This window comes from Myotis brandtii, unplaced genomic scaffold (genome assembly GCF_000412655.1).
Source record: "Myotis brandtii unplaced genomic scaffold, ASM41265v1 scaffold190, whole genome shotgun sequence".
Taxonomy (NCBI): Eukaryota; Metazoa; Chordata; class Mammalia; order Chiroptera; family Vespertilionidae; genus Myotis; species Myotis brandtii.
In genome coordinates this window covers 4,969,370-4,991,191 of record NW_005357076.1, presented here as the reverse complement: position 1 = coordinate 4,991,191, position 21,822 = coordinate 4,969,370, and the positions used below count along the sequence as shown (strand labels likewise).

General features: G+C 40.1%; 2 protein-coding genes across 10 annotated transcripts in view; both read left to right on the top strand.

Annotated features, from left to right (window-relative positions):
• Positions 1 to 895, top strand: part of LOC102264216 (elongation factor 1-alpha 1-like) — a 2,618-nt gene extending 1,723 nt beyond the window's left edge. Inside the window, exon 2 of the mRNA XM_014538394.1 lies at positions 9 to 895. Coding sequence (XP_014393880.1) covers positions 9 to 825 — 817 coding nt within the window. The 3' untranslated portion in view covers positions 826 to 895. The remainder of the gene's footprint in view (positions 1 to 8) is intronic.
• A 2,384-nt stretch (positions 896 to 3,279) lies between these two features.
• Positions 3,280 to 20,923, top strand: NUDT13 (nudix (nucleoside diphosphate linked moiety X)-type motif 13). 9 transcript variants are annotated; one of them, XM_005864676.2, is made up of 9 exons: positions 3,280 to 3,394; positions 9,636 to 9,689; positions 13,438 to 13,577; positions 14,771 to 14,905; positions 16,306 to 16,412; positions 17,164 to 17,289; positions 17,445 to 17,556; positions 18,427 to 18,581; positions 19,516 to 20,923. In XM_005864676.2, the coding sequence occupies exons 5-9, from the start codon at positions 16,326 to 16,328 to the stop codon at positions 19,714 to 19,716; spliced, it is 681 nt and encodes a 226-aa protein (XP_005864738.1). In that variant the 5' UTR covers positions 3,280 to 3,394; positions 9,636 to 9,689; positions 13,438 to 13,577; positions 14,771 to 14,905; positions 16,306 to 16,325; the 3' UTR covers positions 19,717 to 20,923. The 9 variants fall into 9 exon arrangements, with proteins under 9 accessions (XP_005864738.1, XP_005864740.1, XP_014393878.1 ...); XM_005864678.2 differs by having other exon boundaries at positions 9,598 to 9,689; XM_005864677.2 differs by lacking the exon at positions 3,280 to 3,394 and adding an exon at positions 3,408 to 4,575.
• The last annotated feature ends 899 nt before the right edge of the window (positions 20,924 to 21,822 follow it).

The window sequence follows — 21,822 nt, the reverse complement described above, 5'->3', positions numbered from 1 at the left end:
GGTATCACCATTGACATCTCCCTGTGGAAATTCGAGACCAGCAAGTATTATGTGACCATCATTGATGCCCCAGGGCACAGAGACTTCATCAAAAACATGATCACAGGCACATCTCAGGCTGACGGTGCTGTCCTGATGGTTGCTGCTGGTGTTGGTGGATTTGAAGCAGGCGTCTCCAAGAATGGACAGACCCGTGAGCACGCCCTTCTGGCCTACACACTGGGTGTGAAACAGCTGATGGTTGGTGTTAACAAAATGGATTCCACTGAGCCACCCTACAGCCAGAAAAGATATGAGGAAATTGTTAAAGATGTCAGCACCTACATTAAGAAAATTGGCTACAACCCTGACACAGTAGCCTTTGTGCCAATTTCTGGTTGGAATGGTGACAACATGCTGGAGCCAAGTGCTAATATGCCTTGGTTCAAGGGATGGAAGGTCACCCGTAAAGATGGCAATGCCAGTGGAACCACGCTGCTTGGAGCTCTGGCTTGCATCCTGCCACTAACTCGTCCAACTGACAAGCCCCTGCATCTGCCCCTCCAGGATGTCTACAAAGTTGGTGGTGTTGGTACTGTCCCTGTGGGCCAAGTGGAGACTGGTGTTCTCAAGCCCGGCATGGTGGTCACCTTTGCTCCAGTCAATGTTACAACTGAAGTGAAGCCTGTTGAAATGCACCATGAAGCTTTGAGTGAAGCTCTTCCTGGGGCCCATGTGGGCTTCAACGTCAAGAACGTGTGTGTCAAAGATGTTCGCCGTGGCAATGTGGCTGGTGACAGCGAAAATGGCCACCAATGGAAGCAGCTGGCTTCACAGCTCAGGTGATTATCCTGAGCCACCCAGGCCAGATCAGTGCTGGATATGCACCTGTGCTGGATTGTCACACAGCTCACATCACTTGCAAATTTCCTGAGCTAAAGGAGAAGATTGATCGTTGTTCTGGGAAGATGGCCCCAAGTTTTTGAAATCTGGTGATGCTGCCATCGTTGATATGATTCCTGGCAAGCCTATGTGTGTTGAGAGCTTCTCTGACTACTTGAAAGGTGTCTATTTAGGTCCTTTGCCCATTTTTTGATTGGATTGTTTATCTTCCTTTTGTTAAGTTGTATGAGTTCCCTATAAATGTTGGAGATTAGGCCCTTATCAGATATAATGTTGGCAAATATGTTCTCCCATGTAGTGGGCTTTCTTGTTGTTTTGTTGATGGTTTCTTTTGCTGTGCAGAAACTTTTTATTTTGATGTAGTCCCATTTGTTTATTTTCTCTTTAGTTTCCAATGCCCTAGGATCTGTATCGGTGAAGAAATTGCTTCGGCATATGTCTGAGATTTTGTTGCCTTTGGATTCTTCTAGTATTTTTATGGTTTCCTGTCGTATATTTAAGTCCTTTATCCATTTTGAGTTTATTTTTGTGTATGGTGTAAGTTGGTGGTCTAGTTTCATTTTCTTGCATGTATCTGTCCAATTTTCCCAGCACCATTTATTGAAGAGACTGTCTTGACTCCATTGTATGTTCTTGCCTCCTTTGTCAAATATTAATTGAGCGTATTGGTTGGGGCTGATTTCTGGGCTCTCTATTCTATTCCATTGATCTATATGTCTGTTCTTGTGCCAGTACCAGGCAGTTTTGAGAACAGTGGCTTTGTAATACAGCTTGATATCTGGTATTGAGATCCCACCTACTTTGTTCTTTCTCAGGATCGCTGCAGCTATTCGGGGTCGTTTTTTGTGCCAGATGAATTTTTGGAGAGTTCGTTCTAGTTTTCCAGTTTTACTGGAATGTGAATTCACACTTACAAATGCTGAGGTAGTTTAAGAACCTTAAGTGAGGTTTGAATAGTATTGAGCACTGTCTTGCAGTTATTGTATCCAAATTCTAAGAAAAATACATTGATGCTGGAAGTTGGAAAAAAAAAAGAATTATAAGACCTGTAAGACCTTATGTGCTCTGGTGTTTGGCTACTCTGACCTCATCTCTGATCACCACGCTTTGTTATATATGCCTTTCCTCTAATCTGCCAGGCACACTTCCTCCCCGGGGTCTTTGCATTTGTTGTGTTGTGGTTTTTTTTCTGTCTACAAATCTCTTCCCATAGATATCTGTTAGGGTTGCCAAAGGAGGAATGCATGAGGCCAAAAGGGGTATAGAATTATGAATTTATTAGGTCATCTGGAAAACCAGATGGGCTGAGCCACGAAATGGCACCAGCACCCAGTGACAGGGAGTTAGAGATTTTAAAGGACTCTAGGCAGGTTTTTTCTGGGCAGAGAATTCTCTGGGCTGATCCAGAGGGGAAAGACTATGGTCTTAGCAAGTGGAATGTGGTCTAAGGGAAAGGGAATGTTGGTTGTGAAGTGGTCTAAAGATCAGTTTCCAGGGGAGGGGATATTGATTCAATTATTTGATCAGACCTAACAATATCCACTTAGTTTTTTTGTGTTTTTTTTTAGTTCCTTCGTGGTCTTTGCTTAAATATCACCTTATCAATGAGGCTGACCACCATATGTAAAATAGCAAAATCCTTCCTCATATCTTGCTTTATTTTTTTTCCCTAGCACTCATAACCACTTGACACATTGTACAGTATATTTACTTTTTTGGCTTTTTATTTTCTTCTCTAGAATAATTATACAAGCACAGAAACTTTCCTGTTTTGTTTTCTGTGATATCATGTGCCTATAACAATTCTGGGCGTATTTGGTACTCATTAAATATATGTTGATTGGATGGCCTTCATACTGTCTTCTCATATCAGTAAGTAACTTAGTAGTGAGAAGAGAACAGCACTAGAGTGATTTTGCTTTCAGTCAGATGGAATCCTCTTGCCCTGGTTGATCGAGGAATGCATTCTATCATTAGTGCAAATACATGTAGACACAGTCATGTCTGTTGAAATTGGCAGAATTTCATAAAATGTTAGAGCTAGTTCTAAAGTGGGCAGAGAATTAGAGATACAGAGAAGTTGAAAGGTATCTTATTTCCTGCCCCAAACTCCTCCCCTCCCCCCACAAAATATGCTTTCTGTGCATGATTAGTTTAATAATTTTATCCTTTTGTTTTTAAAAAGAAATGGATCTTATGCTGATCTGCCTTCTCCAAAGGCACAGAAGTTCTGATAATGGACTTAGAAGATTCCGGCATTAGGAAGGTTGAGAACCACTGTCTTAGAAGATCATGCTTTTGACAGCCACGGTTAACTTTGCAGTTGGAGGACATAGCAGCACGCCTGTAGATTGAACTACATTTCCCAGAATGCATCTCTAGGAGGATTCTGGGAAGTGAGGCAGCCACGGTCCCTCTGGGCTGGGGAAGCGCAACTTCCCGGGAACACTTGGAATTTCCTGGTTTCTGCTGATTGTTGAGGCCTAGGACGGCACCCCCAGCACAACTCGGAGTGAGTACAGCGGGATGACACTGTTCCGGTTCTAAGTGCAGGAGGCATAATCAGGATCGGAAAAAACCTCTGTTACAGCATGTTGCCATTTTAGCTTAGCCCCGTCTCCTTACAGAAACCAGGAATGACCACAGCTTTGCATCACAACCTGTAGCACTATCTTATTAACTACACGTAATAATTTTTTGGAGAGTCACTGAAAAATGGAATTTGCTAACTTCTCTGATGGTGCCTGGATTTTTTTTGAATTAAGGGAGGAAACATTAGTCTTCAGGACGTAAATTAGGGTTCAGAAAAGAAAGCTGGTCCGAGAGACCCTGAAACCTGTATCCATCCCAGCGGCTCCTTGGTTCTGGTTCTGTCCCAGCCCATCCCGGCCCGGCCGCTGTCATGAAGAGACAGACTCTCTGCAAAGGCTCCTCTCAACCACTGCGGAGCCCGGCCTCTGGGCCAATGAACCAGAGAGAGTCACGGTGGGCTTTTGTCGCGCTGTAGTGCTTGACAAATACACCTTTCCAATGTTAAGATGGACAGGATGAGAAATGTGTGAGTCTTTCATTACAGAGGGATTTGCCTCCTCATTTAATAGTTTTCAGTAAAAACAATATTACCTTTTATCTCTATCAGTATTTGTATTTAAAAACATAAATAGTATGGGGGGAAGAAGGAGACATAGGTAATACTTTCAACAATAAAGATTAAAGAAAAAGAAAAAAAAAAGATGAGCTTTAGAGCCAGATAGCCCCTGGGTTTGACTGCTGCTCTCTAGATTGTGATCTCAGATTGGCCAACTTCTCAAAGCTTTGTCTTCCTGTAAAAGGAGATAAATGCATTCATTCATTCATTCTTCATTGGTGTATAGTGTATTTACACTGTGCTAGCTGCTGTAGAGAATGGAAGACACAACCCTAACCTTGAAGCATTTCACAGTCTAACAGACCTGAGAATATGCAAAAGCTGACATAGTTGTAATTCACCTGAGATCCATAGTCTCTCCTTCCCCTGTGAGAAGTAAGACCAAAACCAAGCCGACAAGTAAGGTGAGAGCCCCAGGTCGCAGAGTCAGCCAGTGGGAGAGCCAGGAATAAAAGGACCCGCGTCTCTCCAGTGCTCACTTCACCGTTCCTTCCTCGCTTTGGAGACATGCATTTGTACTGTGAAAACAGAAGGCAGTCCTACTGGTAAGCTTGCCATGTAAAGTAATGGTGCTGCCAAAAGTACAAGGAGTGGCAAGGGTAGGTTTACAGTTGTTTGTATGGGAAATAACACAATAATTAATAAATAATAACACAAGAGCAAACCATGTTTCACGGACTCACCACTGTAAACCTACTTTTGCCCCACCCTGTATTTTGTGAATAGTGAAACTTTTATCCTCAGTGTGCTGTCAGGCATTAAAATATGACAATAGTTGCCAATTCAAACAATAACAGTTACTCTGTTTGTAATGTGGCATTTGAGCAGATGGATGTGAGTATGGTAGCATGTTTACTAAATCTGAGCCCCTGGGCCAATACACTTTGAATTATGCATCACACTGAAGACCCCCCCAAAAGATAGTGAAAAATCACAAATATTTCAGAAAAAGAAAGTAGCAAATTGATATGTGCACCCATATGTTCATAGCAGCACAATTCACCATAGCTAAGATCTGGAAATAGCCTAAGTGCCCATCAGTAGATGAATGGATTAGAAAACTGTGGTACATCTACACGATGGAATACTATGCTGCTGTAAAAAAGAAGGAACTCTTACCATTTGCAACGGCATGGATGGAACTGGAGAGCATTATGCTAAGTGAAATAAGCCAGTCAATGAAGGAAAAATACCACATGATCTCACTCATTCATGGATAATAAAGACCATTATAAACTTTTGAACAATAATAGATACAGAGGCAGAGCTGCCTCAAACAGATTGTCAAACTGCAGCGGGAAGGCCAGGGAGGGTTGGGGGGCAGAAGGGAGGGGGGTAAGAGATCAACCGAAGGAGTTGTATGCATGCATATAAGCATAACCAATGGACATAAGCCCCTGGGGGGTAGGGGAGGCCAGGTGATTGTCAAGGGCGGGAAAGAAAAAAAAGGACACATATGTAATACCCTTTGTAATACTTTAAGCAATAAAAAAAAATAAAAAATAAAATAAAATAAAACAAAAAAAGAAAGTAGCAAATTGTTCCTGCACTAGATTTCTGAATAGTATAGGACGAAATTATATTTTCATCCTAAAACAATGTCACATATCCTCCTGACTGCTAAAATAACCTTTGTTTGTTTGTTTGTTTATACTGAGATTCTGTCTGAATGACTACTTCACAGAGAAAGACAATACATATAGCAGTTGGTTCCTGTAGTGCACTTTGGTGATCAAATTGTGGAATACACTGCAAATGTACTATAATATTTTTTAAAATTAGAATGGTCATATGCAGAGTAAAATCACAATTAATGAATGAACACAGAACATCCGACATTTTACAAAAGGAGAACAAGGACTATTAAATCTGAAAACACTTTCAAGGTCTATAGCAGTGGTTCTCAACCTTTGATACAGTTCCTCATGTTGTGGTGACCCCCAATTTCGTTACAAATTGAACATAATTAAAGCATAGCGATTAATCACAAAAACAATATGTAATTATATATGTGTTTTCTGATGGTCTTAGGCGACCCCTGTGAAAGGGTCGTTCGACCCCCAAAGGGGTCGCGACCCACAGGTTGAGAACCGCTGGTCTATAGTGATCAAAGAAATAGAAAAGGGGTTTTTTTAACCGAATGCTATTGAATATTGTTAAATGCAATAATGTGTAGAAAGAACATTGGTATTAAAATAAATCTATTTGGGGTAACTTATGTTAAAGAAAGAACTTGAAAATATCAGCACAGAGGTATTTAGGTGGTATTTCTGGTAATTTAAAATCAGAGCAACCTAAATGTCTAAAATCGGGGGAGTGTTTAGCAAAATCAGTGTGAGTATGCTTGAAAGTAATATTATGTAGCCAAAAAAATTATGAAGCTTTTATAAAAACAGAAAACTGCTTATATCATTTTTCATGAAAGCAAGTTGAAAAAAAAGTGTACTCTGACTATAAAGATGTAAAAATTATATGTGTACAAAAGACTAGAAAATACATATTAAATTATAAGTTACATTTATGTGATGATATTATGGGTACTCTCACAATTCTGTTTTGCAGATGTCCTGTAAGTAGTGATATTAATTTTATAATTTAAATGATCTATTTAAAAGAGAAAAATACAGTTAAAACTGAATTTTAAGAAAATAATTTTTGCTTCTTTGACTTTTAAATAGTCTCTATACTGCTTTTATGTAAGATGTCTATGAAAATTACAAGGAAAAATGAAGTTAAAAAATACATAAGGGCCCATTTAGGAAAGGAATTAGACTTAATCTTTATCTACTAGGCTTATGACTGTACCAGTGAAGGTACAATTCTCTATTAAAAGAAGTCTGTTTTTCCTCTTGATTATTGACATTTTCTTCAAAGCTACATTAAGAACTTGACCATGTTTTCTACAAGCTTTGCAACCCCCTTGCGTCAGCAGGTCACCCCATGAGTCAGCAGGTCACCATACTTCACAAGGGGCAGTATTTAGTAGCAGGAAGTAGGCAAAACATCAGGCAGTCAAGTGCAGTGGGCCACACAGATTAGCTGGTAGTCATAACTACAACCAAAAAGCTCTTACAGTTTTCAGGATTCAAAGAATTTATCAAAGGAATTCCTTTTGGCTCCGGGAGGGTGCGGGATTTGGGGAATGTGATGAGGTACTTACTAGAAACAGTGGCTTGGAAATAGCCTCATTGTGCAGTTAGTCTCGGGAATTATTATTTATTATACTTTATTTGATTGTAAAGGAGTATGTTCACTGGCTAGAATTTTTGTAGTACAGGAATGTATAGAGTAAAAATTACAGGTACCCTTTTCAATCTCTATCTTCATTCCACTCTACCAAATTAGTCACTGATAACCATTTGATATGTGTACTTCTAGTCACTTTTAAAATATAAGTAAAGGTTGGCTGGCGTGGCTCAGCAGTTGAGTGTCGACCTATGAACCAGGAGGTCATGTTTCAATTCCCGGTCAGGGCGCATGCCGGGGTTGCGGGCTCCATCCCCAGTGTGGAGTGTGCAGGAGGCAGCCAATCAGTGATTCTCTCTCATCACTGATGTTTCTCTCTCTCCCTCTCCCTTCCTCTCTGAAATCAATAAAAGTATATTTAAAAATGTAAATAAATACGTATCTAATTTATGTATTCTGGTATGTATATGTATATGCCTTTTCTTTATAAGTTAATTAGATGAGGCTAAAACAACCAAAAACTACTTGCTTTTCTTACTTAATATATTCTGAATATATTCCCCTCTTACTACATATATAGCCTTCCACTATTATTTTAACAGCGGTGTATTATTCCTTTCTGTCATAATTTTCAGTGAACATTCTTATACATAGCCTTTCCTTCTTAGGATAAATTCCTAGAAGTGGAATTTCTAGGTGAAAGGAATGTTTATTACATTCTCAGAGCTGTATATGAGGCAGAAATATTGACTTTAAATACATTTCTTCCAGTAATAACACAAGTCTGATCACTTTAATACTTTCCTAGGGCGCTTTGTAACCCACCTATCACATATTGCCTTCTGTGAAGTTACTTGTTTTCTCTCTCCTGCTAGGGTCCCTTGAGGGCAGGACTTTATCCTGTACATTTTTTTGTATTTCTTAACGGCCCTTGCATAAAGTCAGTACTCAGTAAATACTTTGTTGAATGTCATTTGCTAAATATAATTTACCCTTGTCCAGGACAAAGTTAGCCAAAACTGTCCAAGGATTAGTCATCAGCATTTCGTAATTATGCAACCAAGAAGTAGGCCTAAACTTTAGATGGTCTTCAGTACTTTAGTGTCAAAGTTTGTTTCCCTTGGGCGAGGTTAAAAGTGTGGTTGGTTATTTGACTTGTACTGATTTTTTCATTTCAGTGGAACTTCTTGCCTTTTATTGCTACTATGAAATGTACTTCTCATGGGAAATAAAATGCTTACTGATACACAATTTAAAAGGAACCACCTTCTACAGAATTTATTCTTTTCCCCTCCCATTGTATATTCTTAAGATAGAGCATTTTTTTCCTCTCACAATGAGATACAAAAAAATAGAAAATATCTTAGATCCATGTATTGCTGCCTTTAAAAAAAATATATATATATATATTTATTGATTTCAGAGATGAAGGGAGAGGGAGATAGAAATGTCAATGATGAAAGAGAAATCATTGGTCGGCTGCCTCCTGCATACTCCCTACTGGGGATCGAACCCGTAACCTGGGCATGTGCCCTTGACTGGAATCAAACCCAGGACCCTTCAGTCTGCAGGCTGACGTTCGCTCTCTCCACTGAGCAAAACCAGCTAGGGCTTTTGCTGCCTTTTGAAATATTTCCCTAATGGCCATGATTTTATATTTTTATTATTTATAGGATTCATCCTGTTTCATATTCTGAGAAATGTGGCTCCATTACTCTAGAGACCCTCCCAGGCTTCCTTGGTCTATCAGAGTCCTGCTAACTGCTGTAACAAACTTTGAAATGTCAGTGGCTTAATATGGTAGAAGTTAATTTCTCACTCACAAATTGTCCAAGGCTGGGGGGCGGGGGGAGGTTTGGTTGACAGGTGGCTTTTCCCATGGAATGATTCAAGGATGTAATGGTGTGCCATTCTAGAATCTTCCAAGCAGAAGGGGAAAAAGAGAATGGAAAAGGCATCCCCACTTCTTAACTGCTTCAGCCACTCACATTCCATTGGTTTTGGCTCTACTTACATGCAAGGAAGGAGAGAAAAGTAGGCCTTGGCTCCCCAGCTACCTCCCAGCAACAGTTCCCCAATCTGGAAGGACAGCGCCCATTTCTCGTGGATAGCTAGCTGATTCTCATAACAGAGTAGGTAGGCAGAACAGGTTTTAATTTTGTAAATTAGGAAAAAGGTATTGAAAAGTTAAAATCCCATAGCTAGTTAGTGGTAGAAATGCAATTTACACACCAGATCATCTGACTCCTATTCAGTTTCTCTTTCCTTAATATTTAAAAAGTAATACTATTCTGGCTTAAAGTATAACCCTTTTGGTGATTCATTATTTTAAATTGCAAACTATGATCTTTTTTTTTTTTTTAACTCCTCTTTCCACTAAGGACCTGACAATGTCTCTGTATTGTGGAATTGCTTGCAGGAGAAAATCTTTTTGGTGCTATCGGCTGCTGTCAACCTATGTCGCTAAGACCCGGTGAGTTAACCAACCTAAGCTCTGATTACTCAATCTTTGGCCCATTAAATTATAAAATTCTTAAAATCCTATATTGAGGATTATGGTTATATGATTAAGATGTACATATAAGGATGTTCACTGAGAATTATTTATACTTGGAAAAATTCTAAATAAATTTCCAATAATATCTAAAATACCTGACTTACTTAAATATAAGTTCTAGTAAGATAGGAACTTTGTCTTTTCCACTATGGTACCCCTAGTGCACAAAACAGAACCTGGCACATAGTAGGCACTGAGGCCTCGTTGAATGGCTGAATGAACAGGGAGAAGTTAATTAAATCATGGTACACCCATATGATGGCATTAAAAACTATACTGAATAATAGTTCATGACGTTTCCTGAAAATAAGGTAAATAACTCCAATCTTGGTACCCACCACCACCAAAGAACTAAACTTCAGTGGAAGGTAGACTAGAAAAAAGAAATCTACACCAGTACAGGAAAATGATAAATGACTTCTTTGTCTCAGCCTGGGCAAATTTGATATCTATGAACTTGAAATCACTAGCCTGCTCTCATACAGTTTTGGGGTTTAAATTTGCACCATTGATATGGTGTGGTCCAAAGACCCCCTGCCGAAGAAATGGATATAAGTAGTATCCTAGACTGATACCTCCGGGGCACCTGGCAGGAGCAAATGCAACCCTCCCATGGAGGGCACACTCACAACCACTGCTTCCCACGCAGGAAACTCTGCCAAGGGGAGTGCCCATCCACAACAAAAGGCACACAAGCACAGTATCTTACATGAGCAAGGTGAGGGCGCAACAAAATTGCAATACTTGTTTCAGTATTGTTGGGCATTTAGTTTATTTGCAGTTCTCAAAAAATGATAGAATTATTGACTAGTCTAAAAAGTGAGTATGTTAATGTGATTAAATATATTAAAAACAAAAAATCGTGAGAAAAGAATAAAATTCTATTAATAAGGAATACAGTGTAAAAATGATAATATGTTTAAGAAAAAAGGCTACAAATTAGTAGGTCTGACTAAATAGACCTAAATATGTATAGATACATAATATTAATAAATAGTTTGGAGAATTTCAAGCTGTGAACAGTATTATATCTGAGTGGTGGGGTTCTTAATGATTTCCTTTTTTGAAAAAATTGATGATTGTATTTCCTGATTTTTATAGAATGACTATTTTTTACTTTTATAATAAGAAAAAAAACAGTTTAAGTTTTATCTTAGTTTTATAGTTTCCATGCTATTATAACCAAATGGGGAAAATGAATTTTAAAAAATAGTGTTTCTCATTAAGAAAAATGTAAGAAACTTTTGGACCTCAGTTCGTTCCAGTTCCAGTGAGGCCCCAGGTTTAAGGCCTTAACCTCGGTGTTTTTCTTTTCAGGGTCATTAGGGCAAGCAAAGCACAGGTTGTACCACTCGTTCTGTTCTTTTGTGAAGGCAGCTGTGTTTGTTCTATTGTTTCTATTTGGGAACTTCTGAGTGGCACATGTCTCTCCTTTGACATACATCGAGTCTTTGCTCTGGGAGGCTGCAGCCACTCATATTAAGTTTAAAAATATCACAAGTATTAAAATCTCAGGTTTCCTCTGCTTCTGTCTATAAAGAGATCATTGTAAGCCCTTTCATCACGCAGTCAAAACGGTTTCTAAAGATGTTGCTTGGGGTGTGTCTATCATTTTGCTTTGTGGTTTTTCATGTTGAGTCAACTCTGCCTACTGGGGTTACACAAGCTCGCAGATCCTACAGAAAATATCTGTAAACCTGGTTTCCTGGTTAAGTGACAAATATGCCATATACCCAAGAGTCTGTTTTAGGGCTTTCAACAGGCAAGAATGCATATCCCTAAGGCCCAGAAAGAGAATCCACATTCAGTCCCTCTCCCCTCCCCAGAACCCCCACATCATAGGAACATTGATTTGATTCTCAAGGCTCTTATTAAAAGGTTAGACCAGTGGTCGGCAAACTCATTAGTCAACAGAGCCAAATATCAACAGTACAACGATTGAAATTTCTTTTGAGAGCCAAAAATTTTTAAACTTAAACTATATAGGGGTAGGTACATTGTTATTGACTTAATTAGGGTACTCCTAAGGCTTAAGAAGAGCCACACTCAAGGGACCAAAGAGCCGCATGTGGCTCGAATAAGGCCACCCTTAATGAGGGTACTGGAAAAGCCTAGAACTTGCCACCATATGATTTCTTTTACAATAGAAGCTAATTATAGAATACTAGTGGCCCGGTGCATGAATTCATGCACATTGAAAGGAAATGAATTAGAATATTTTAATATCGCTATTCGCCCTTTCTCTATAATAGAAATGTCAACCAAATTCATGATTGACAATGACAGATGGAAACACACGCGTGATTGGCGCGAGAGCTTTATATGTATCATGCATGAGCAAGTGAACTTAGCCTTTTATAGATATAGAACAAACTTGCTTAATTAGACCTGTTTTCTGATTTAGCTAAACTTTTTCCAGCCCAGTGAAGCATCCTAACTTCTCTTTCAGGTAATTGTCAGCAACACAGCAGTAAATATCAACACGAAGCTGATTATTATTGTAGATCACGCAGGGAGAACAAAGGGTAAAATATTTAACTGCAGCAGTGTTTGACTATATTCTGTGCAGTGAGAAAACCTGAAGTCATTTTCAAGGTCCACCATTTCTTACTTCTTTTCAGTCGGGTCAAGTTTCTAAACTTTCTAAATCTCTGTTTTCCGGCTAATGAAAAGAAAATAGGATTTCACCGAGTCTCTTATCTACCTACTCCAGGACTTCTGTGAGGATCAAATGAGATGAGGCACGGGAAAACGCTTCAGAGACATTTAGTTACTGTGTGAAGTGTTTGCATCTGGCTATAAAGCAAGTTGTGTTCCTGGGCCGAAGAAACTGCAAGGGGGCTCGTCATGGCTAGGGAGAGGAAGCCGGGCATTGCTATGTGACATCATTACCCGGATGGAGGGAAGGACACTTAGCATATTAGCCTTTTATATATATAGAGAGAGATTCTCTGTTCTGCATTTTTGGCTACTGAAAATATTACACTCACTAAATAGACAAGTAATGGCTTCACTTGGTGCCTTCAGTAAAGATAAGGAGCAAATGGTGTCCACCTGGGAGCTAGATGTTTGAAACAAGGGTGCATGTGCATTGAAGATAAAATTGGCACTTTATCTTCCCTAGATCGAAGGCGAGTTACTGAAGGTATAGTGTTTTTACTCTTTGTCTGCAGTAATGAAGTCTGCTTGCATCTCTAGGTATTCTGTGGTTGATGTTTTATCACTGTACTTGTTTTCCTCTCAATCCACTGCATGTAAATTCTTGCTTCACAGTGTAATATGGGCAAAGTGCCTTGAGGTTCAATTCAGTAAATATTTATTACCCTTGAAGTTCAATTCAATAAGTATTTATGGAATTGAGCCATAATGACTGGAGATACAGAAGTAAGGCAGACCCTGCCCGTAAGGAGGTCATAGTCTTTCGGGGGAGACAGACAAATGAACAGACAGTACAACGTAAGTGCAACCACAGAAGTGCTGGCAAGGTATGCAATAGGACAAAGGAGGGACTGATGGCCTGCAGCCACCTCGAATCCTTCCCAGAGCAATTCAGTGTGTAAATAAATAAGAGGAAATAAGCATGGTAGGAGAGGGATGCAGGGACAGGTGAATGCTGCCACGTAACTAAATGTGGTTTTGTAATGCTTTATTTCCCAAAATACAGGTATTTATTTGAACTGAAGGAAGACGATGATGCGTGTAGAAAAGCCCAGCAGACGGGAGCATTTTACCTCTTTCATAACCTGGCTCCTTTGCTTCAGCAATCGGAACATCAGTACCTGCCCCCCCAGCACAGCCTATTAGGTAAGCCCAGAGTGAACCAGTAGAGTAGACCAACCTGTGGCCACTGAGCAGAATTCCGTCCATATTGATCCCTGAGAAGGATCCTCCAAGTTTAGAGTCCAGATTGTCTCAAAGTCCTCTGCCAATTAAATACTTCATGTATACACCTGTGTCGCCCAGGAAACTGTTAGTGATGGTATGAACCACTACTGCCTTAAACCAGGGGTAGGCTAAACTGCTGTCCACATTGGAACCCCTTACATTTTGTAAATAAATTTTCATTGGACCACAGCCACGCTGCTTTCACATTATAATGGCAGAGCAGAGGAGTTGACAGAGCTTAAAAGCCTAACAGGTCTTGCCAACCCCTGCCTTGGGCTGGTGATTTCCAGCCTCCATGGAGTTGCACAGTATCTTACTGGCCAGGATTTGCATTGTGACTTCATTTCTCCTAGAAGGGTCAAAATTAACAGTGAATTAATTAATGTAACTAGAGATATTTAAACTATTGGGATTTGGCTTTCAAGATACTAACTTTCCGTTTTCTATGATGTCACTATACACTGACTAACTTCTAAATACATTGCCAGTGAATTTCCTTCATGGGTCGGATGTCGGAGACCTGGATAGGTAGCTTCTAGCACTGCAGAAGAATATGAGGATGCCTTGGAGGCACTACACATTTAGAGATGTAGCAACGTTCTGCTGTATTATGAATAAGTAAATATGAGTCGTTCATGCACAGGATAGGTTTTCTCCTTATGCAGCACTTACGTTACACATACTGGGATCTCAGATGACTATCCTACTCTGGCCCACAAAAACAGCATAACCTGGAGATTAAAGTATAGAACTGATTTGGTCTCTGCCATACTAAATGTGACACATTTTTTTCCATGCCATAATAAGTTAATTATCACGAATCTTTTGAAGTAGGGGATATGCTCTTTCATGATACAATCATAGAGTAATACAGGGCTACGCAGAGAGGATTCTTTTTATAGTCTAAATTCCTCAGATTGCTGATGAGAAAACAGAGGCTTAGAGAGGTTAAATGATTAGACCAAGTTTACATAGCTAATGAGCTGCAGGGCAGCGACTGGAAGCCAGGTGTACCTACTTCAAGCTGGAGTGTCTGCTCTCCGGTAAGTTTAAGATGGCTCTGCTGGTTTAATTAAAACTCTTGTTTTTTTTCCCCTTCTTTTGTTTCTTAGAGTTGGAAAAGCTCCTGGCTAAGTTTGGACAGGATGCACAAAGAATAGAAGATTCTGTGCTGATTGGATGCTCCGAACAGCATGAAGCATGGTTTGCTCTGGATCTAGGTCTAAATAGCTCCTCTTCTGTCAATGGTACACGTTTTTCCTAATGGGTATTTCCCTGTGGTTCTCAGACTTTGTGATTTTGATAGTAAAATAAAATAAAAAAATTTTGGAATACAGAAATATTATCAACTTTGTATTTTAAGTTAGAACATAAAAAGGCACTACCATCGCCCAGCTGGCATGGCTCATGGTTGAGTGGCGACCTATGAACCAGGAGGTCATGATTCGATTCCCGGTCAGGGCACATGCTTCCGTTGCGGCTCGATCCCCAGTACAGAAGGTAGCCGATCAATGATTCTCTCATTGACGTTTCTCTCTCTCTCCCTTGCCCCTCCTCTCTGGAAAAGAAACAAAAACCCACTACCATCTACTATCATTTAAAAGAAAATAAAGGAATTTTAATACTTTCTAAGGTAGATGGTGAGTACAAAGATGTTCATTGTATTATTCTCTGTCCCTTTATACATTTAATGTCATACGTATTTCATAAGAAACGATTTTAAATTTATGACATCATTTTTGTATCTCTTATCAATGCAAATGAATAAACATGTTACCTTGAAGTCGCTCTGGGTCTTCAGACCTGCATTTGGGAACCAGTTTGCTGTAGGCTCATGGCTCCTATCAGGCCTTTCTTCTCTCTTCAGGGTGTGGATGCGAATGTAATGATGCTGGGTGGGGTTCAGAGAGTTTAGAGGTCCCATTTCATCTTTTTTTCCAGGGAGAGTGTGTGGCTAGTACAACTGTTCTTATTGCCTGAAGACAATCTTGTGAAATAGCACTATGCTGTTTCCCAAATTTGCCTGAATATGAGAATCACCTGGTACTTGTTAAAAAATAAAGATTTCTGGCCTCACTCACCTGCTGTTCAGAATCTCCACGTGGGGGCTTGAAAGCCTGTATATAAAGGGTGTCCCCCAAAAATGTATACACAATAACAGCTAATTTCTATCACATTTTGAAAATGAAATGTATTCTAATAAACACTGCCTTTATAATTTTTCAAAGTGTGTATACATTTTGGGGGGACACACTTTGAATAATTATAAAGGCAGTGTTTATTAGAATACATTTCATTTTCAAAATGTGAACTATCAGCTGTTAAAGTGTGTATACTTTTTTGGGGACACCCTATATATTGATTTTAGAGAAACATCGATTTGTTGTCCCATTTATTTATGCATTCATTGGTTGATTCTTGTATGTGCCCTGACCGGGGATTGAACTCAAAACCTTGGTGTATCGGGGATGACGCTCTAACCAAGTGAGCTACCGGGCCAGGGCTGAGAATCTGTATATTTTTTATTTTTCCTAGTTGAGTCTTATTAGGCGAGTTTGGGAAACACTGTTCTAACAGATATACGTGAGGAGGGGCCCCGAGGCAGTTTGACATTTGCTTCATTTCATTCTCTTTTCTAACTTCCTAGCTTCCTTACAGAAACCTGAAATGGAGACGGAGCTCAAGGGGTCTTTCATTGAGCTGCGGAAGGCTCTCTTTCGGCTGAACATGAAGGATGCTTCCTTACTGTCCACGGTAGGTGCCGATTCCTCAGTTCATAGGAAATAGTGAAGCAGTGCGTAAGGGCAAATGCATGCACAAGCGAGAGCTACGGTTGATTTCTTCCTTTGCAGATTCTAGCTCTTCCTACAAACCGTGGCAGAAGGACAGTGTGCTGTGGGGAGAGTGCCTGTTCCTTTCTGTCGCCCTGTTTTTGGCAGGATTGCCATCAGGAACACGTTCCCCTCAGGACATGCCGATCTGTGGTATCTATTAACCTCCTAAACATGTTCAGTGACCCACAGCATGTCATGCATTTTATTTTTCCTGAGAAATTATTTCTGTTGTTTTGACTCATCCTCACAGCTTTACACTTCACTTGCTAAAGTGCTTTTAATTATCCATTTAATTTAGAGATGTCTCTAAACATTTTTTATTTGCGAAAACACCCCAACTTTATTGAGGAGGAATACATGTTGGAATGTTTCATATTGGAAATGTTTTATTTTTAAACTGGGTCATAGGTACATGGAGTGTTTAATACTTTATATATTACATTTTTAAAAATAATTCATAATATACTTGAACTATACTTTCTTTTATTCATGTTTCAGATGATGGAGGAATATGTTCAATAGTTTCCTTATTTTAAAGTTTAGACAGTTAATAAACCATTTAGAATAGAGGAACTGAAAAGGCACTGGCATTTCCCTCCGATTTGCCCAGCACTGTCCTACATGAGCCCCACATTCTCTAAACGAAACCAAGCCCACCTTCGCACTCCTAGGCGCAGGCTCTCCTCCGCTGGCATGATGCACATCAGTTCTGCAGCAGAAGTGGGCAGCCCACCAAAAAGAATGTGGCTGGCAGCAAGCGTGTGTGCCCTTCCAATAAGATCATCTATTACCCGCAGGTGAGTACTGCTGTAGGACAGGAGTCCAAGAAGCTGTGCGGCTCTGTCCTGGGGATGGAGCCTGTACGATACAAGGCTTTCCTTAGTGATTCATTCCTTCATCCTCCTTCCAGGCGCCATAGCCCAACTGTCTAAGTTGCATCCCCTTTTCCTAGATGGCTCCCGTGGTGATCACTCTGGTGTCAGACGGGACCCGATGCCTGCTTGCCCGCCAGAGTTCCTTTCCCAAGGGAATGTATTCTGCCCTGGCGGGTTTCTGTGACATAGGTAAGGAGTTTAGAGACACGACAGCATATCGATAGTAGTTATTTCTCTGTGTTGCTGTCATAGTGCTTGGAGCCTCAAGCACCTTCTTCCCTGTCAAGTCAAGAAAACGGCCCTTGGCATTATAATTTTCCAATATTTTACAGGCAAACTTTCAAACATGCAGCATAGTTGAAAGAACTATACAGTGAAAACCCATACACTCACCACCTAGATTCTATAATCTCTTATATTTACTTTATCACATATCTGTCCATCCATTCCTCTATCCATCAATCCTCCTTCCTTCTTCCCTGTCAAGTCAAGAAAACGGCCCTTGGCATTATAATTTTCCAATATTTTACAGGCAAACTTTCAAACATGCAGCATAGTTGAAAGAACTATACAGTGAAAACCCATACACTCACCACCTAGATTCTATAATCTCTTATATTTACTTTATCACATATCTGTCCATCCATTCCTCTATCCATCAATCCTCATTTTTTGATGCACAGATTGCAGACATTAGTACACTTCTCCCTAAATATTTCAGCATGCATAATATTAACTAGAATTAGTTTTCTCAGTCTCTTGGGGTAAAATTTGCCAATGGTGATATGTCACATTAGAATTTTATGAAAACTGACAGCAGCAGTAACCACTCCCACTGCCCCTCTATTTTGTGTTATAACTACCCTAGTAGGGTTAAGTATTGCTGTTCAACACCCAACTCTAGACTTGATTCCTATTGCTGGAGAGAGTCAGATTTCAGGCTCTCCCAAGAGTATTTTCATTGAAGCTTTGGGGCCAGTTTTGCGCTCGTTCACAAATGGGCATCTGTATCACCCCTCCTGCTGCAGGGCTGTCCTGAATTAATCTGAGTGCTTGTAGGTGAAACTCTGGAAGAGGCTGTCCAGCGAGAAGTTGCAGAAGAGGTGGGATTGGAGGTGGACAGACTGCAGTACTCTGCATCCCAGCACTGGCCCTTTCCCAATAGCTCACTCATGATTGCTTGTCATGCAATTGTGAAACCAGGGCAGACAGAGGTAAGTGCTGCCTCCCGAATGCTCTGATATTTCCTTTGCCTCATCTAAGCTTGTCAGTAGGTACTTAAACAACGTCTAGTTTAACACTGTCTAGATTGTACAAAGATGCATAAGAAATGATTTATATCCTTAAGGAATTTTCAATCTCGTAAAGAAAAGAATCACCATGAAAACTGGGAGTGCCAACATTCTCATCGTTCTTCCTTGTACATATCTCAGTCACGAGACAACTTACCTTTCATCATCAGGACTTAACAGAGCATCTCGCATAGATTAGGCACATCATATATCAAATTTAATTATTGATTTCAAGATTGATCTTATTGCTCAAGTCAATCAGGATGTTGAGCACTGATAATAATTATTACTATCAGTTACATAATAATAATGATTATAGGGACTTCTGGTTGAAAGGCACTTATCCAACCTCATTTTCTACAGCATCCCTTACAGATGGCATTGTGGTCCCTATCTACCAAGTCTGTCTATTGTGTTTTGGTTTCTATGGAATGAATACTATCTAATCTGCCTCAGCTTCCTGTGGATTCAGTTTGTACTACTTTGCTCCTTGCAAAGATACAATGATTTTGATTATCATTAAAGAAGAGAAACATTTGTATGTTTATACAAGCAATTGAGGCACAAAGCAAAACAAGTATTATTCATAATTTACCCCTCTATGCTAACCACTCTTAATATTTTTGTATTTGTACTTCTGGGTTTTTACTATTAAAAATATTTTTAACTCTCATCTCTTATGTATGCCTCTTTTGCTGCTGGGCAATATCTAGAATTGATTTGCCCCCAGCCTATGGATCCCAGGTAATACCTTCTAAGATAGCTCAGTTCTAGAACTGTTTTCTCACCTTTGGCCATAGAATTCTAACTTTTGTAGCTCCCAATCTTACATTCTGTTTTTCCTTATGTCTTTCAGATCCAGGTGAACTTGAAAGAACTAGAAGCAGCTGCCTGGTTTAGTCATGATGAGGTGGTCGCAGCCCTGAAGAGAAACCACCCATATGCTCAGCAACAGGATGGGACTTTCCTGTTCTGGTTGCCCCCTAAGTTAGCCATCGCCCACCAACTGATTAGGGAGTGGGTGGAAAAACCGGCCTGCCCCTCCCTGCCTGCTTAGCTCAGATCACCTAGGTCCCTCCTCAGCATCCCAGGGGGAGGGAGGGCACATCAAAGATCTGCTGAAAAGGGGAAGGTGACAAAAGGCCATACCCAACCAAATCCATATTAAGGCAGAGAAGGTGAGCCTACAGCAAGACACCTCTACCGGCAGAGTTAATGAAAGAAGTTCCTACTCCTAGGCAGCGAATGAGATGGCAATTGTCAAAATCAGAGGGAAGGTGAAGCTTTACTTTAGATGTGGGCCCTTGTTTACCCATTTTCTCCGAGGCCTTGGGAGTAAACATCTTTTGGCATGTGGCTTGTTCATGCTGGGTTTATATCTAACTGCCAAAATGTGCCTGGTGTAATTTTGGTTAAAACTTTTCTCTGAGTATTGAAAATATGTAACAAATCTCAACCACTGAATTATTTTTTGTCCTCATAGAATTAAGACAAATAGCACAACCTAACATTTTTGAAATCATGTACAGGTAATTATTTTGTTCATGGTAGTTAAATAGAAGTCCTGTTTCTTTAAGTCACCTTAAAGAAAAGGTGATGCGGAAGGTGGGAGCTAAAGTCTCCCCAGGGTCCTCTGTAATAAATCGGGTGCAATGAGGTTCAGTTGACATAACTGCATCCCAATGGGCCGCAAGACAGTAAGTCTTTTTTTGCTGTTACTTGCTCAGTTTGTGACGTAAGGAAGTGATTATCACTTTGCCATTTGTTTCCCTAAGTGTAAAATGGTTGCTGCTATTTGCATATCCAGTAAGTGTTGTAACTTAAACTAAGGGATTAGTGAGGATGAACCATTTCTTGAGTTTTATGGGATAAACTAAATTTAGGAATTCTCATCATTCATATATGCCATTTTATACCTTGTCATAGGGGAGAAGAATTTATCTGGAGGAAATAAAATAAATTTATATACCTCTGTTTAGATGTATTTTTTCTGTCTTATGAAGAGAGGAAATTGCAGAAAGTGAGAATCTGGAGGGGGCGGGAGAAAAGGAATCTCTGTATTAGTGTGACAGGTGTTTAAGTCCAAGTACCAAGCTGTGGAACAACTGAAGCAATGTGCAGAAGAAACGCTGTCAGAGGCCAGTTTGAAAAGAATGGATGTCTGGGGAAAGAGCTGTATCCTCAGATGATTTCAGGCACTACCTTGTGATTAAATACATGAGTGCCAGAAAACCTATGATGATGCATACATCAAAGTTCCATAGGACTAAGAAAAAGAGCTTCTAGAACTAGAAAAGTTAAAGCACTGAATTTCCTATTGAAACCAAAAGGTTATTGCTGTCACTGTTGCCAGCAAACCATCATTGCTTTGGAAATCAAAGTACCTTCGTCAGGAAATGGCGAGGGATAGTATGAGATGGGACTTGCTTGTCCTGCTAGATTGGCAGCTTGCGCTGACCTGAGCTGAACCCAGCATGTAGACGGGAAAAGCACTCTCGAAAGAGAGGTCCCGAGATTTCCCCATATCTTGCAGTCAGAAGAAAACAGTTCAGGGTCCATGTGTATTACCGTCTCCCAATCTTTTCTATCTCTATGTGGGTGTGTTTGTGAGCACATGTGTACACATCCCTGGTCTGAAAATACAGGATAGGAAGGGGAGGGTGCGTGTTTCTCAAATGTACCATGGAGTAACTGTTTGCTTTTGGATTAAAGTGTTGTTTTGGAAAAGAAAAGATGAGAGTGGCTAACAGGAGGAGCTGCACCATTGAACTTTGTTTCCCAGCAATGAGTGGGAAGAGAGCTTTGCTTTTCAGAACTCCAAGGATATCTGAAAGTTGAGGCAAAAGAGGACAAGGTTAGGATACTGCAATTGACATAAATAGAAGGAACTTGGTACAGGGGGGGAGGGTGCGTGTTTCTCAAATGTACCATGGAGTAACTGTTTGCTTTTGGATTAAAGTGTTGTTTTGGAAAAGAAAAGATGAGAGTGGCTAACAGGAGGAGCTGCACCATTGAACTTTGTTTCCCAGCAATGAGTGGGAAGAGAGCTTTGCTTTTCAGAACTCCAAGGATATCTGAAAGTTGAGGCAAAAGAGGACAAGGTTAGGATACTGCAATTGACATAAATAGAAGGAACTTTGGTACAGGGCTGACCTTGGCTGGA